Here is a 15,743-nt window from a genome sequence, read left to right as displayed (position 1 = left end):
TTCTATGCCAAAAAGAGACACTCCCCCCTCCCTTTGCATATAAAAAGAACCATCTCCCTCTGTACGAGGTAAGCTTCTGTTTCAACTCACACCTGACTTTCTAAGCAGTAACTTTACAAATCCGGATTTGCACTTAGATGGCGTACTTTTAAAACCTTTAAGCTTTCTTGATTCAGTGTTTGTGTTACCGGATCTCTTTACGCAGTCTGTTATTCCTACTAATCATAAGTCACCATATTTATCATTTTGCTTATAATTATGCTTGTCCACATCACCTTGATATCTGTATAAACAGTACTGTTGTGACTACATAGTTAACCTGAATACTTAAGCAGTTATTTTGTGCAGTAAGAAAAAAAATAAAATTGAACTTTGGTGTAGTTTAAGTACTGATTGTAACTTCTTCAATACAGCAACAAAACAAAAGACACATTACAATTAACCATCTCTGCCATAGATCCAAGGAGAGATTGCACGGATTGTGACTTGTACTTGGAGCACCTCAGGGAGACAGAACACGTAGGTGATTCCCTTAAACCTATTCCCCAGAAGCTGCAGCATTAAACCGATCCTATTGCTGAAGAGGAGCGCTGCTCCTGCCTTGGGGAGGGGCACCGACTACTTGCTATGGTAGTGCAGGAAACAGCTTATTGCATTGTTCATTTATAACATGTAGACTTGACAAAACAAGCTGGCCTGGGATTATGGTCAGGGGAGAACTGTGCCCCTCAAAGATAAAGATAAGTGTTCTTCAGCTGGCAAATAGTTCATGGATTACAGGAAGTTCCAAATGCCCTCAATGCTATGCGTGGTGGAGGCAGAAAGGGGCACTCCACAGGTGGAGAATGGGTAAAAAAGAGAAAACTATAAATAGTGAGAAAGAGCCAAACACCCCCATAAAGTCAACAAGAAGTCCTGAAATGGCACTGAAAAAAACCTTCCCCAAAACCTCCAGCGAGGACAGCAGACTGTAGTGACTGGCCTAGAAGAGAACAGAAAGAATGGTTATAGAAATCGCACATAGGTAGGTGATGAAAAGGGATAGAGAAAAATAGAGAACAGAGAAAAAACAAGCAATAAGGAAGAGAGGAAAGGTATTAGTAGAAAGGGCCTCTTCATTGAGTCTTCCCTGTTCTGAATGTAATGTGTAGAACAATGTACTTTCATTCTATTGCTGAATTGTAGCTAAGTGTCAAAATACAAATAATAAAATATCTTTTCCCTTCAGCTTTATTGCCCAAGTAGTCTAAATTGTATTAACACAAGGGAAATATTCTCTTAGTATTCTACTAATGAATAGCTCTTGATTGTATTTTTATGTAAAGCTGATGTGTGGTTCTGTGGGGGCGGGTCTTATACATATTTCTCTTGTATTTTTATGTAAAGCCGATGTGTGGTTCTGTGGGGGCGGGTCTTATACATATTTCTCTTGTATTTTTATGTAAAGCCGATGTGTGGTTCTGTGGGGGCGGGTCTTATACATATTTCTCTTGTATTTTTATGTAAAGCTGATGTGTGGTTCTGTGGGGGCGGGTCTTATACATATTCCTCTTGTATTTTTATGTAAAGCTGAGGTGTGGTTCTGTGGGTTGCGGGTCTTATACATATTCCTCTTGTATTTTTATGTAAAGCTGATGTGTGGTTCTGTGGGGGCGGGTCTTATACATATTCTTCTTGTATTTTCTCCATAGATTAAATATGATCATAAACAGGCCTCTCTATATACAGCATGTAACCTATGAGTGATTCTGCTTTCTGATTTGCTGACAGACTACAGTCCTAGGACAGTGAAAGTTAGGGTTGGTGAACACATACGAAATATTAACGGATTCAATATTTTATTCAAATTAAACTGTATTGCAAGAAATCCTTAGTTTTATTTTGCAACAACAAAGTCAAAAGTCAGTATTAAATCATTATTCAGCGTAAATTTTTTTCTCTCTAGGAACCATTTGTTAAAACGTAACTTTCCATGAGAGCATACTGATGTAGGCTAATTAGCGTGCACAGAGCACTTTATGGCAACAGTATTTGCAACAATGTTTGTGACAATTATACATATAGCTCACAAGTCACATGCATGTTCCTAGGCCTCCCTCAGTATATACTCTAGAAAAACAAAATTTATGCTTACCTGATAAATTTATTTCTTTCTTGACACGATGAGTCCACGGATCATCATTAATTACTGTTGGGAATATCACTCCTGGCCAGCAGGAGGAGGCAAAGAGCACCAAAGCAAAGCTGTTAAATATCACTTCCCTTCCCACAACCCCCAGTCATTTGACCAAAGGAAAAAGAGAGAAAGGAAGTAACCCAAGGTGCAAACAAGCCAGAGGTTTCTAAAACAAAAAGACTGTCTGAATAAACAGGGCGGGTCGTGGACTCATCGTGTCAAGAAATAAATAAATTTATCAGGTAAGCATAAATTTTGTTTTGTTTCTAATACAGTTGGGAATCAATACCAAAGCTAGAGTACACAGATTATATGGGAGGGACAAGACAGGTAACCTAAACAGAAGCCACCACAGCTTAAAGACCCCTTTCTTCCAAAAGAACCTCAGCCGAGGTAAAAGAACCAAATTCATAGAAAAAATTAGCAAGGAAGGCCAAGTCGTTGGCTTACAGATCTGTTCTACATAAACCTACATCTTGAAGGCCCAAGGCGAAAACACCGCCCTAGTGGAGAGAACAGCAGGCTCCTGGGTCCTACGACTAACACTTCTCAACTAGAGAGAAAGAGAAGTGGCGGAAACTTTCTAGCCTTTATTATTATCCAGAAAAACACAAACAATCCAGAGGACTGACAAAAGACCATTGTAGCCTGAAAATAATTCTAAGAGCCCGCACAACATCTAAGTTATCCAACAGACGTTCCTTATGAGAAAAAAATCTTAGGATATGAAGAAGGAATAACCAGTTCCTTATTAAAATCTCTGTCCAACACAACCTTAGGAAGAAAAACTGCTTTATCTGCCAGAAATACGAGATAAGGAAAATCAAACTGCAAGCTGAGAGTATTGAAAACCTCTGAGCAGAATAAACAAACTTTCCAAGATAACAACTAAATATCTATGGAAAGCCTAGACTCAAACAGAGCCTGAAGAAAAGCTTTAAGAACAAAGTTGACTCCAAGGAAACAACTACCTCAGACACAGTCCTGAATCGAACCAGGACCTGATAAAAGGATTGGACAATCCGGTACATCCGCCAGACGCTTGAGTAGACAAATAGAAAGAGACAAAACCGACTTTTAAGGATACGGACAGATAACTCCTACTCAAGACCCACCTGGAGAAAAGATAAGAGCCATTGGGTCCTGCCACATCTTTTAGAACCTTTATAGTGATATTCGTGGAACTAAGAAGACAACAAAAACCTCTGAATGAGATCTTGTTTGTAGAAAGATATCAATAGGAAGTCCAGGAGGGACACCCCTGAAATTTCGGAATCAAATTGCAGCCCAGAATGAGAAAACTCTGGGATCTGTGGCAAAACAATTGTTGGCCCACAACTGATGAAGCTTGGCCAGAAGGCAAAACTCAAAACTCATAATTATAAGAGAATTGAATGGGAATCTAAGGATACACATCCTTAAAGTCTAAGGTCAATATAGACTGACCCTCTTGCCCCAAGGAAGGAGTGAATAGTCTCCATCTGTAAAAAAATGGCACTCTGAGAAACTTGGCTAGACATTTATTGTCCAAATAGGACTAAAAATTCCCTCCTGTTTAAGTGAAAAAGGAACTAAACCCTGTTCCAAAACTAGAACAGGAACAATTACTCTCATGGTGGAAGATCCTGAAAACATTTCAAGAACGACCTTTCTTCTTATCTGGTCCACAGATAATCTTAAGTGGAACCTGCTCCTGGGAGGAAGAAGATGAATTCCAATTCTTAACCATGGAATACTATATCTACATTCCTTTAGGGATCCAGGGCATCCTGTTATCCAGGCATGGTAAGAACTGATAGAACCTGCCCCCCACAGGACCCAATCCTAGCTCGGGGCAAACCCTACATGCTTAATGAAAGATAGCTGCAGATTTCCATAATTACTTCCCCCTGATCCAAGACTGACTGGGTATCCAAGAGGACTTGAACTGCCCCAGCTTGGAAGACAAAGGGGGAAAACTTCCTGAAGTTACGAAGGAAGCAACATAAATAAAGACGACCCTTCTGATTTGGATCTCCTCATGTAGTCTTCGCAATGGAGTCAGACAAGACGTTGCACCAAAGAGATGATGCAATTGTCTATAAAGACTTCCATCCTTAAAAGAGCATCTACCCTCTATACGGGTTGAAGAACTCTAACCAGAATCTTTAGTAATGACCCCTACTACTTTAAGCATCATGTGCCATGAAATTTAAAGGAGACACCTTATTACTGACAGGAGAAGGGGAGAAAATTCTCCTAGCACAGTCGTGCACAGAAAAAAACATAATTTATGCATACCTGATAAATTTATTTCTCTTGTGATGTATCGAGTCCACTGATTCATCCTTACTTGTGGGATATTCTCCTTCCCAACAGGAAGTGGCAAAGAGAGCACCCACAGCAGAGCTGTCTATATAGCTCCCCCCTTAGCTCCACCCCCCAGTCATTCGACCGAAGGCTAGGAAGAAAAAGGAGAAACTATAGGGTGCAGTGGTGACTGAATGTTATAAAATAAAAATATATATGCCTGTCTTAAAAAACAGGGCAGGCCGTGGACTCGATACATCACAAGAGAAATACATTTATCAGGTAAGCATAAATTATGTTTTCTCTTGCAAGATGTATCGAGTCCACAGATTCATCCTTACTTGTGGGATATCAATACCAAAGCTTTAGGACATGGATGAAGGGAGGGACAAGACAGGGACCTTAAACGCAAGGCACCACTGCTTGTAGAACCTTTCTCCCAAAAATAGCCTCCGAAGAAGCAAAAGTATGGAATTTGGAAAATTTGGAAAAAGTATGAAGCGAAGACCAAGTCGCCGCCTTACAAATCTGTTCAACAGAAGCCTCATTTTTAAAAGCCCATGTGGAAGCCACAGCTCTAGTAGAATGAGCAGTAATTCTTTCAGGAGGCTGCTGTCCAGCAGTCTCATAGGCCAAACGGATGATGCTTTTCAGCCAAAAGGAAAGAGAGGTAGCCGTAGCCCTTTGACCTCTCCGTTTACCAGAATAAACAACAAACAATGAAGATGTTTGACGGAAATCTTTAGTTGCTTGTAAGTAAAACTTTAAAGCACGAACCACATCAAGATTGTGTGACAGACGTTCCTTCTTTGATGAACAACAATCTCTTGATAAATATTCTTATTAGAAAAAACCTTAGGAAGAAACCCAGGTTTGGTACGCAAAACCACCTTATCTGCATGGAAAACAAGGTAAGGGGAATCACATTGTAAAGCAGATAGCTCAGAAACTCTTCGAGCCGAAGAGATAGCTACTAAAAACAAAACTTTCCAAGATAGAAGCTTAATATCTATGGAATGCATATGTTCAAACGGAACCCCTTGAAGAACTTTAAGAACTAAGTTTAGGCTCCATGGCGGAGCAACAGGTTTAAATACAGGCTTGATTCTGACCAAATTGGCTTGACTAGATGCTTGAACGTCTGGGACATCTGCCAGATGTTTGTGTAGTAGAATAGACAAAGCAGATATTTGTCCTTTTAGGGAACTAGCAGATAATCCCTTCTCCAAACCCTCTTGGAGAAAAGACAATATTCTAGGAATCCTAATCTTACTCCACGAGTAACCTTTGGATTCACACCAATAAAGATATTTGCGCCAAATCTTATGATAGATCTTCCTGGTGACAGGATTTCTAGCCTGAATCAGAGTATCAATGACCGACTCAGAGAAACCACGCTTTGATAGAATCAGGCGTTCAATCTCCAAGCAGTCAGACGCAGAGAAATTAGATTTGGACGCGTGAACGGACCTTGGATTTGAAGGTCCCGCCTCATTGGCAGAGTCCACGGTGGAACCGAGGACATGTCCACTAGGTCTGCATACCAAATCCTGCGTGGCCACGCAGGTGCTATCAGAATTACCGAAGCTCTCTCCTGCTTGATTCTGGCAACCAGACGTGGGAGGAGAGGAAACAGTGGAAATACATAGGCCAGATTGAAGGACCAAGGCACTGCTAGAGCATCTATCAGTACCGCCTTGGGATCCCGGGACCTGGACCCGTAACGAGGAAGTTTGGCATTCTGACGAGACGCCATCAGATCCAATTCTGGTGTGCCCCATAGCTGAATCAGCTGGGCAAATACCTCCGGATGGAGTTCCCACTCTCCGGGATGAAAAGTCTGACGACTTAGAAAATCCACCTCCCAGTTCTCTACCCCTGGGATGTGGATTGCTGAGAGATGGCAAGAGTGATCCTCTGCCCACCGGATTATTTTGGTTACCTCCATCATCGCTAGAGGACTCCTTGTTCTTCCTTGATGATTGATATAAGCTACAGTCGTGATGTTGCCCGACTAAAATCTGATGAATTTGGCCACAGCAAGCTGAGGCCACACCTGAAGCGCATTGAATATCGCTCTCAGTTCTAGAATGTTTATCGGGAGGAGAGCTTCCTCCCGAGACCATAAACCCTGTGCTTTCAGGGAGTTCAAGACTGCACCCGTCGTTGCAATAAGCCACTCTGGCCTGCGGAAACACATTCCCTGAGACAGGTGGTCCTGAGACAACCACCAGAGAAGAGAGTCTCTGGTCCAGATGCAGTTGAGGAGATAAATCTGCATAATCCCCATTCCACTGTTTGAGCATGCATAGTTGCAGTGGTCTGAGGTGTAGGCGGGCAAAAGGAACTATGTCCATTGCCGCTACCATGAGTCCGATTACCTCCATACACTGAGCCACTGATGGCCGAGGAATGGAATGAAGAGCTCGGCAAGTGGTTAAAAGTTTTAATTTTCTGACCTCCGTCAGAAATATTTTCATTTCTACCGAGTCTATCAGAGTCCCTAGGAAGGAAACTCTTGTGAGAGGGAAGAGAAAACTCTTTTTTATGTTCACCTTCCACCCATGAGCTCTCAGAAAAGCCAACACGATGTCCGTGTGAGACTTGCTAGCTAGAAAGTCGACGCCTGAATTAAGATGTCGTCTAGATAAGGCGCCACTGCTATGCCCCGTGGTCACAGAACCGCCAGAAGGGACCCTAGCACTTTTGTGAAAATTCTGGGAGCCCTGGTCAACCCGAAGGGAAGGGCCACAAACTGGTAATGCCTGTTTAGAAAGGCGAATCTGAGAAATTGATGATGATCTCTGTGAATAGGGATGTGCAGATACGCATCCTTTAAGTCCACGGTAGTCATATACTGACCCTCCTGGATCAGAGGTAGAATAGTCCGAATAGTCTCCATCTTGAATGAGGGAACCTTGAGGAACTTGTTTAGAATTTTGAGATCCAAGATTGGTCTGAAAATTCCCTCTTTTTTGGGAACCACAAACAGGTTTGAATAAAACCCTAGCCCCTGTTCCTCTATTGGGACTGGGCGGATCACCCCCATGGTATAAAAAGTGTAAGCAGGGATAGAGGCGCCAATGGTATGTAGGTCTTCTACACAGCGTAAGAACGCCTCTCTCTTTGTCTGGTTTACAGACAATCGAGAAATGTGAAATCTCCCCCTTGGAAGGGAGTCTTTGAATTCCAGAAGATACCCCCCTGGGACACAATTTCTAAAGCCCAGGGATCGTGAACATCTCACGCCCAAGCCTGAGCGAAGAGAGAGAGTCTGCCCCCTACTAGATCCGGTCCCAGATCGGGGGCTACCCCTTCATGCTGTTTTAGAAGCAGCTGCAGGCTTCTTGGCCTGTTTACCCTTGTTCCAAGCCTGGTTAGGTCTCCAGACTGACTTGGATTGGGCAAAATTCCCCTCTTGCTTTGCTGAAGCGGGACCACTCTTAAAGTTATGAAAGGAAGGAAAATTATTCTGTTTGGTCCTCATCTTACTTGATCTATCCTGAGAGAGGGCATGACCTTTCCCTCCAGTGATGTCTGAAATAATCTTTTTCAGTTCAGGCCCGAATAGGGTCTTACCTTTGAAAGGAATGTTCAAAAGTTTAGATTTAGATGACACATCAGCAGACCAGGACTTAAGCCATAACGCCCTGCGTGCTAAAATGGCAAAACCTGAATTCTTTGCCGCTAATTTAGCCAGTTGAAATGCGGCATCTGTAATAAAAGAATTAGCCAACTTAAGGGTCTTAATTCTGTCCATAATGTCCTCTAATGGAGTCTCCATTTGAAGAGCCTCCTCTAGAGCCTCAAACCAGAAAGCAGCTGCAGTCGTTACAGGAACAATGCACGCAATAGGTTGGAGAGAAAAACCCTGATGAACAAAAATTTTCTTCAGGAGACCCTCTAATTTTTTATCCATAGGATCTTTGAAAGCACAACTGTCTTCGATAGGTATAGTTGTACGCTTAGACAGAGTAGAAATAGCTCCCTCCACCTTAGGAACTGTCTGCCATGAGTCCCTTATGGTGTCAGATATGGGAAATATTTTCTTAAAAACAGGAGGGGGAGTGAACGGAATACCTGGTTTATCCCACTCCTTAGCAATAATATTCACAATCCTCTTAGGGACTGGAAAAACATCAGTGTAAACAGGAACCTCTAAGTATCTATCAATTTTACACAATTTCTCTGGGACCACTATAGGGTCACAATCATCTAGAGTTGCTAATACCTCCCTGAGCAATAAGCGGAGGTGTTCAAGCTTAAATTTAAAGGCCGTCATATCAGAATCTGTCTGAGGAAGCGTCTTTCCTGAATCAGAAATTTCTCCCTCAGATAACAAATCCCTCACCCCTTCAGAGCATTGTGAGGGCATATCAGATACGGCTACTAAAGCATGAGACGGCTCAGCATTTTTCCTTTACCCAGAGCTGTCTCGCTTTCCTTGTAAACCAGGCAGTTTGGATAAAACCTCTGTGATGGTTGTATTCATAACTGTGGCCATGTCTTGTAAAGTAAATGAATTTGACGCACTAGAGGTACTTGGCGTCACTTGTGCGGGCATTACCGGTTGTGACACTTGGGGAGAGCTAGATGGCGAACTCTAATTTACTTCTGACTGAGAATCATCTATTGCTCTATTTTTAAGTGCTAATATATATTCTTTATAATTTATAGACATATCAGTACAATTGGGACACATTCTAAGAGGGGGTTCCACAATGGCTTCCAAACATATTGAACAAGGATTTTCCTTGGTGTCAGACATGTTAAATATGCTAGTAATGTAACAAGCAAGCTTGGAAAACACTGTAATCAAAGTAAATAACACTCGGAAATAAAACGGTACTGTGCCTTTAAGAGAAAAAAAAGCTGCACAAGTTCTGCAAAACAGTGTAAAAAAGCAGTAAACTTAACAAAATTTTTACAGTAGTATCTTACAGCCTTAGTAACTTTGCACAGCTATGCAAATAAACAATTAACCCCTTAATGGCAAAACTGAATTGAAAAAACTTCAAAACCGGTAAAAAAGACTTTCAGCACCTTGCCACAGCTCTGCTGCGGTGCCTACCTGCCCTTCAGAACGATTTGTGGGGAAAAAAAACCTCCTTTACAGCCCTCAAACACAGCAGGAACCACTGGAGAAGCAGTTGGATGTCTAAGGAAAAGAAACTGCGCAACTGAGGTGTGAAAATAGGCCCCTCCCACCTCACTCAATGTTTTGAGGCCTATTAGAAAAACACCTGAGTCTCTCTTAATCAACCATGTGGGTTAAAAAACCCTAAAAACAGCCACAATTACCCCTTCATACCCTTCAAAAAAACGTTATAATTGCATCATTTACTGAACAAACAAAAATGTTTTTTTCCTAACAGTAACTTATGAGCCCTTCAAGCAAACTGAAATTCCTATCCAAGTGTCTGAATACAGCTTACCCTTCCCTCATGGGGATATTGCCAACCTTTTCTAGAATTAACACAGTCTGTCTAGAAAAAATATAGACTGAACATACCTCATATGTAGCTTAGCATGCAAACCGTTCCCCCAACTGAAGTTTTCCTGTACTCTTCAGCCCTTGTGAGAACAGCAGTGGATCTTAGTTACAAAGTGCTAAGATCATAATCCTCCTTGCAGAAATCTTCATCCCTTTTCTGCCAGAGAGTAAATAGTACACACCGGTACCATCTAAAAATAACAAACTTTTGCTTGAGAAATAAAAAACTAACATTTTTGTCACCACACTTGCTCTGCCCTTCCTAGTTTCTTAGAGTAGGCAAAGAGAATGACTGGGGGTGGAGCTAAGGGGGGAGCTATATAGACAGCTCTGCTGTGGGTGCTCTCTTTGCCACTTCCTGTTGGGAAGGAGAATATCCCACAAGTAAGGATGAATCCGTGGACTCGATACATCTTACAAGAGAAATCTTTACAGCTGAATCCCAAAATATATTAAATTCTGAGGATAGACAACAACAGGGAAGCCGAGGTCTAACTAGAAGCCAACTTCCTAATTAATACAAAAAGGAGTCCAGGCTGGATTCTGAAGAGAACTACTTCAGCGTCAAATGAAGGAATTATACTGACCGAATCTGAGCCCTCAGATGCTACCGACTATCCTCCTCAAACACTATAGGAGGGGCAATATGTGTAGCAGTAAGCGGCGCAGAAACCTTACACTCTGACTCATTAAAGTTCCACTTGCGATTTCCCCTTAAAATAGGAAAAGCAGAAAATGCCACAGATACACGAAGATACCTGGGGGGAAGACAATTCTGCAAGCAAATAACTCCTCCAGGAGATTGAGAGGAAGCGCAGGACACTGCATGTGACGCCAAACAAAGGCTTGGGACGTTTGAGGGAAAAAAACTGTGGCACAGCCTAAACAGTATAATCCAGAGAGACATAAGGTTAAAATTTAACTCTTGGAAAATAAATATTTAAAATGACACTGTCACTTTAAGATTGTAGAGACTTATATACCTCAGAAAGGGTATATACTTGCTGTTGAAACAACATAACTGAGTAGCCTCACTGATATTAGTGGACAAGAACTCTACTTGCGATACAATACTATGTCTGCAGAAAAACAAACAAACTGCAGGATGTTTATTGCAACATTAAAGGATTGAAAAACATTAAATAAAATGTCAAAATCTGTAACGTCTTCTAAAAACCACCAGATTATGAAAGGTCCTCTGGGACTATTATACCCGATAAATATTGTCAGCAATGCAAAATTTTAGCTTTAAAATTTACCCTAATGGCGTTTCTACGGTAAAGTAGCTTAACATGATAAAAACCCCAGCTCCTAGCAAAACCAAACATTGTAAGTTCGTCAAGCAAACTCGATTCTGACAGAGAACCAAGAGGAAGGCGTGTCCCTGTTCAGACACATCGTTCCATTCAGAAATAAAAATGGTGCTGATCCGTCATGCAGACAGCCAAAGATAAGGGCGGGAACCCACAGAAATAGCACGCAAGCAACCCAGCTGTGCGTAGAAATCTAATAAAAATGTTTGCATTACCCGCTCCCATAAGAAAAACTAAACGTTTCATGAACCTCTATGACAATAAAATGTGAAAACGTCGTACACATATTAAAGACTATTTTAAACAGTACTCTCTGATGCTTAAGCTAGGAGCAAGGTGCCAAAAGGATTAAGTCCAGAATTAAACCCGAACATAACTAAATCTGAGCGTCCAGAGCCGTTAAACACAGTCTGTTTCTGTCACAAAGTCCGGAACTAAACCGGAACATAACTAAATCTGAGCCTCCAGAGCCGTTACACACAGTCTAACTGTCTCTGTCAAAAAGTCCGGAAAACACAACTAAATCTGAGCCTCCAGAGCCGTTACACACAGTCTAACTGTCTCTGTCACAAAGTCCGGAACTAAACCGGAACACAACTAAATCTGAGCCTCCAGAGCCGTTACACACAGTCTGTCTCTATCACAAAGTCCGGAACATAACTAAATCTGAGCCACCGGAGCCGTTACACACAGTCTATCTCTGTCACAAAGTCCGGAACTAAACCGGAACATAACTAAATCTGAGCCTCCAGAGCCGTTACATACAGTCTAACTGTCTCTGTCACAAAGTCTGGAACTAAACCGGAACACAACTAAATCTGAGCCTCTAAAGCCGTTACACACAGTCTGTCTCTGTCACAAAGTCCGGAACTAAACCGGAACACAACTAAATCTGAGCCTCCAGAGCCGTTACACACAGTCTATCTCTGTCACAAAGTCCGGAACTAAACCGGAACATAACTAAATCTGAGCCTCCAGAGCCGTTACACACAGTCTGTCTCTGTCACAAAGTCCGGAACTAAACCGGAACATAACTAAATCTGAGCCTCCAGAGCCGTTACACAGTCTGTCTCTGTCACAAAGTCCGGAACTAAACCGGAACATAACTAAATCTGAGCCTCCAGAGCCGTTACACACAGTCTGTCTCTGTCACAAAGTCCAGAACTAAACCGGAACACAACTAAATCTGAGCCTCCAGAGCCGTTACACACAGTCTATCTCTGTCACAAAGTCCGGAACTAAACCGGAACATAACTAAATCGGAGCCTCCAGAGCCGTTACACAGTCTGTCTCTGTCACAAAGTCCGGAACTAAACCAGAACATAACTAAATCTGAGCCTCCAGAGCCGTTACACACAGTCTGTCTCTGTCACAAAGTCCGGAACTAAACCGGAACACAACTAAATCTGAGCCTCCAGAGCCGTTACACACAGTCTAACTGTCTCTGTCACAAAGTACGGAACTAAACCGGAACATAACTAAATCTGAGCGTCCAGAGCCGTTACACACAGTCTGTCTCTGTCACAAAGTAAGGAACTAAACCGGAACATAACTAAATCTGAGCCTCTAAAGCCGTTACACACAGTCTATCTCTGTCACAAAGTCCGGAACTAAACCGGAACATAACTAAATCTGAGCCTCCAGAGCTGTTACACAGTCTGTCTCTGTCACAAAGTCCGGAACTAAACCGGAACATAACTAAATCTGAGCCTCCAGAGCCGTTACACACAGTCTAACTGTCTCTGTCACAAAGTAAGGAACTAAACCGGAACATAACTAAATCTGAGCGTCCAGAGCTGTTACACACAGTCTGTCTCTGTCACAAAGTACGGAAGTAAACCGGAACATAACTAAATCTGAGCGTCCAGAGCCGTTACACACAGTCTGTCTCTGTCACAAAGTCCGGAACATAACTAAATCTGAGCCTCCAGAGCCGTTACACACAGTCTAACTGTCTCTGTAACAAAGTCCGGAACTAAAACGAAACATTTTTAGCCTCTATCCAAGAATGTATGTCCCCAGTGCCTGCACATAGTGCCTACTAAAATCCTATTAACCCCACATAGGATTATTAGTGCTTAACTTAACTGCTAAAGTGCTATATTCTCCATAAGAAAATAAAACTAGGCACTTACCTTAAGATCAATCTGCCCGGCAGCAGGGCAGCTCATATGGTATGAGAGGTCATCTCCCTCACATGGACCCGTGGAAAAATAAAGAAAGACTGAATAATCCTAATCAGGCTTTCAGGATAGGCCAGCAACAACTGTTTGGGAGGCGCAGTGAGGATTATACCCCACAAGTTACCAATTGCTTAAAAGCCACCATTGCTCTATGGAAGAGACTGACATGGACTACGGCTAAACCTCAAGAGGAAGCTGAACAAACTTGCTCTGCTTCATAAAAATAAAATCTTGATTGAAGAATCTTCTTTCAGACACCTAAACTTTATCACCTACTTGCATTTAACGTAGGCAAAGAGACTGGCCAGAAGTGATATTCCCAACAGTAATTAATGATGATCCGCGGATTCATCGTGTCATTAGAAAGTCCCTTTTATAATAAAAGGGAATTGGATTTTTTTTTCTATCCAAATCAAGAAACCTGAGAGTGTGAGAGTGAAATTAGAAAGTCAGATAGAAATGAGCTGGTGAGATAGAAATGAGATGGTGAATATGAATGTGCACGTGCAACCGGAATGAGATGGTGAACAGGAATGTGCGGAAAAACACAGGGATGAGATGGTGAATAAGAATGTGAGACTGGAATGAGATGGTGAATAAGAATGTGAGCATGAGACAGGAATGAGATGGTGAATAAGAATGTGAGACTGGAATGAGATGGTGAATAAGAATGTGAGCATGAGACAGGAATGAGATGATGAATAAGAATGTGAGCATGAGACAGGAATGAGATGGTGAATAAGAATGTGAGACAGGAATGAGATGGTGAATAAGAATGTGAGACAGGAATGAGATGGTGAATAAGAATGTGAGACAGGAATGAGATGGTGAATAAGAATGTGAGACAGGAATGAGATGGTGAATAAGAATGTGAGACAGGAATGAGATGGTGAATAAGAATGTGAGACTGGAATGAGATGGTGAATAAGAATGTGAGCATGAGACAGGAATGAGATGATGAATAAGAATGTGAGCATGAGACAGGAATGAGATGATGAATAAGAATGTGAGCATGAGACAGGGATGAGACAGTAAGATGTTAATGAGACAACATATAAAATGGGATCCCCATATGCAACAGTCACACAAACACTAAACTAAATATTAGCTGCAATTGAGAAGGGTTAATGCCCAAAATCAAGTGAATATGTAGAAAATAATAATCAAATGCAGAGCAGCAGAGGATTTGTTCAGACCCCCTCTCTTTTAGCTGCGTGTGACAAAGTAAGCAGTTCCTCTGTAATGAGTCACTCGCTAGTTACACTGTACAGTCACTTATACAGCGTGTGACAAAGTAAGCAGTTGCTCTGTAATGAGTCACTCGCTAGTTACACTGTACAGTCACTTATACAGCGTGTGACAAAGTAAGCAGTTGCTCTGTAATGAGTCACTCGCTAGTTACACTGTACAGTCACTTATACAGCGTGTGACAAAGTAAGCAGTTGCTCTGTAATGAGTCACTCGCTAGTTACACTGTACAGTCACTTATACAGCGTGTGACAAAGTAAGCAGTTCCTCTGTAATGAGTCACTCGCTAGTTACACTGTACAGTCACTTATACAGCGTGTGACAAAGCAGTTCCTCTGTAATGAGTCACTCGCTAGTTACACTGTACAGTCACTTATACAGCGTGTGACAAAGTGAGCAGTTCCTCTGTAATGAGTCACTCGCTAGTTACACTGTACAGTCACTTATACAGCGTGTGACAAAGTAAGCAGTTCCTCTGTAATGAGTCACTCGCTAGTTACACTGTACAGTCACTTATACAGCGTGTGACAAAGTAAGCAGTTCCTCTGTAATGAGTCACTCGCTAGTTACACTGTACAGTCACTTATACAGCGTGTGACAAAGTAAGCAGTTCCTCTGTAATGAGTCACTCACTAGTTACACTGTACAGTCACTTATACAGCGTGTGACAAAGTAAGCAGTTCCTCTGTAATGAGTCACTCGCTAGTTACACTGTACAGTCACTTATACAGCGTGTGACAAAGTAAGCAGTTCCTCTGTAATGAGTCACTCGCTAGTTACACTGTACAGTCACTTATACAGCGTGTGACAAAGTAAGCAGTTCCTCTGTAATGAGTCACTCGCTAGTTACACTGTACAGTCACTTATACAGCGTGTCACAAAGTAAGCAGTTCCTCTGTAATGAGTCACTCACTAGTTACACTGTACAGTCACTTATACAGCGTGTGACAAATTAAGCAGTTCCTCTGTAATGAGTCACTCGCTAGTTACACTGTACAGTCACTTATACAGCATGTGACAAAGTAAGCAGTTCCTCTGTA

At 42.0% G+C, this 15,743-nt stretch overlaps 1 protein-coding gene across 1 annotated transcript in view; it reads right to left on the bottom strand.

The window, feature by feature from the left end:
• Positions 1–365: 365 nt before the first annotated feature.
• MFSD3 (major facilitator superfamily domain containing 3) overlaps positions 366–15,743 on the bottom strand; it is a 240,829-nt gene continuing 225,451 nt past the window's right edge. The window contains exon 5 of the mRNA XM_053715994.1: positions 366–982. Coding sequence (XP_053571969.1) covers positions 803–982 — 180 coding nt within the window. The 3' untranslated portion in view covers positions 366–802. The remainder of the gene's footprint in view (positions 983–15,743) is intronic.

Source organism: Bombina bombina, chromosome 5, assembly GCF_027579735.1.
Source record: "Bombina bombina isolate aBomBom1 chromosome 5, aBomBom1.pri, whole genome shotgun sequence".
Taxonomy (NCBI): domain Eukaryota; kingdom Metazoa; phylum Chordata; class Amphibia; order Anura; family Bombinatoridae; genus Bombina; species Bombina bombina.
The sequence above is the reverse complement of the archived record's forward strand: the minus strand, read 5'-3'. Positions and strand labels throughout refer to the sequence as shown.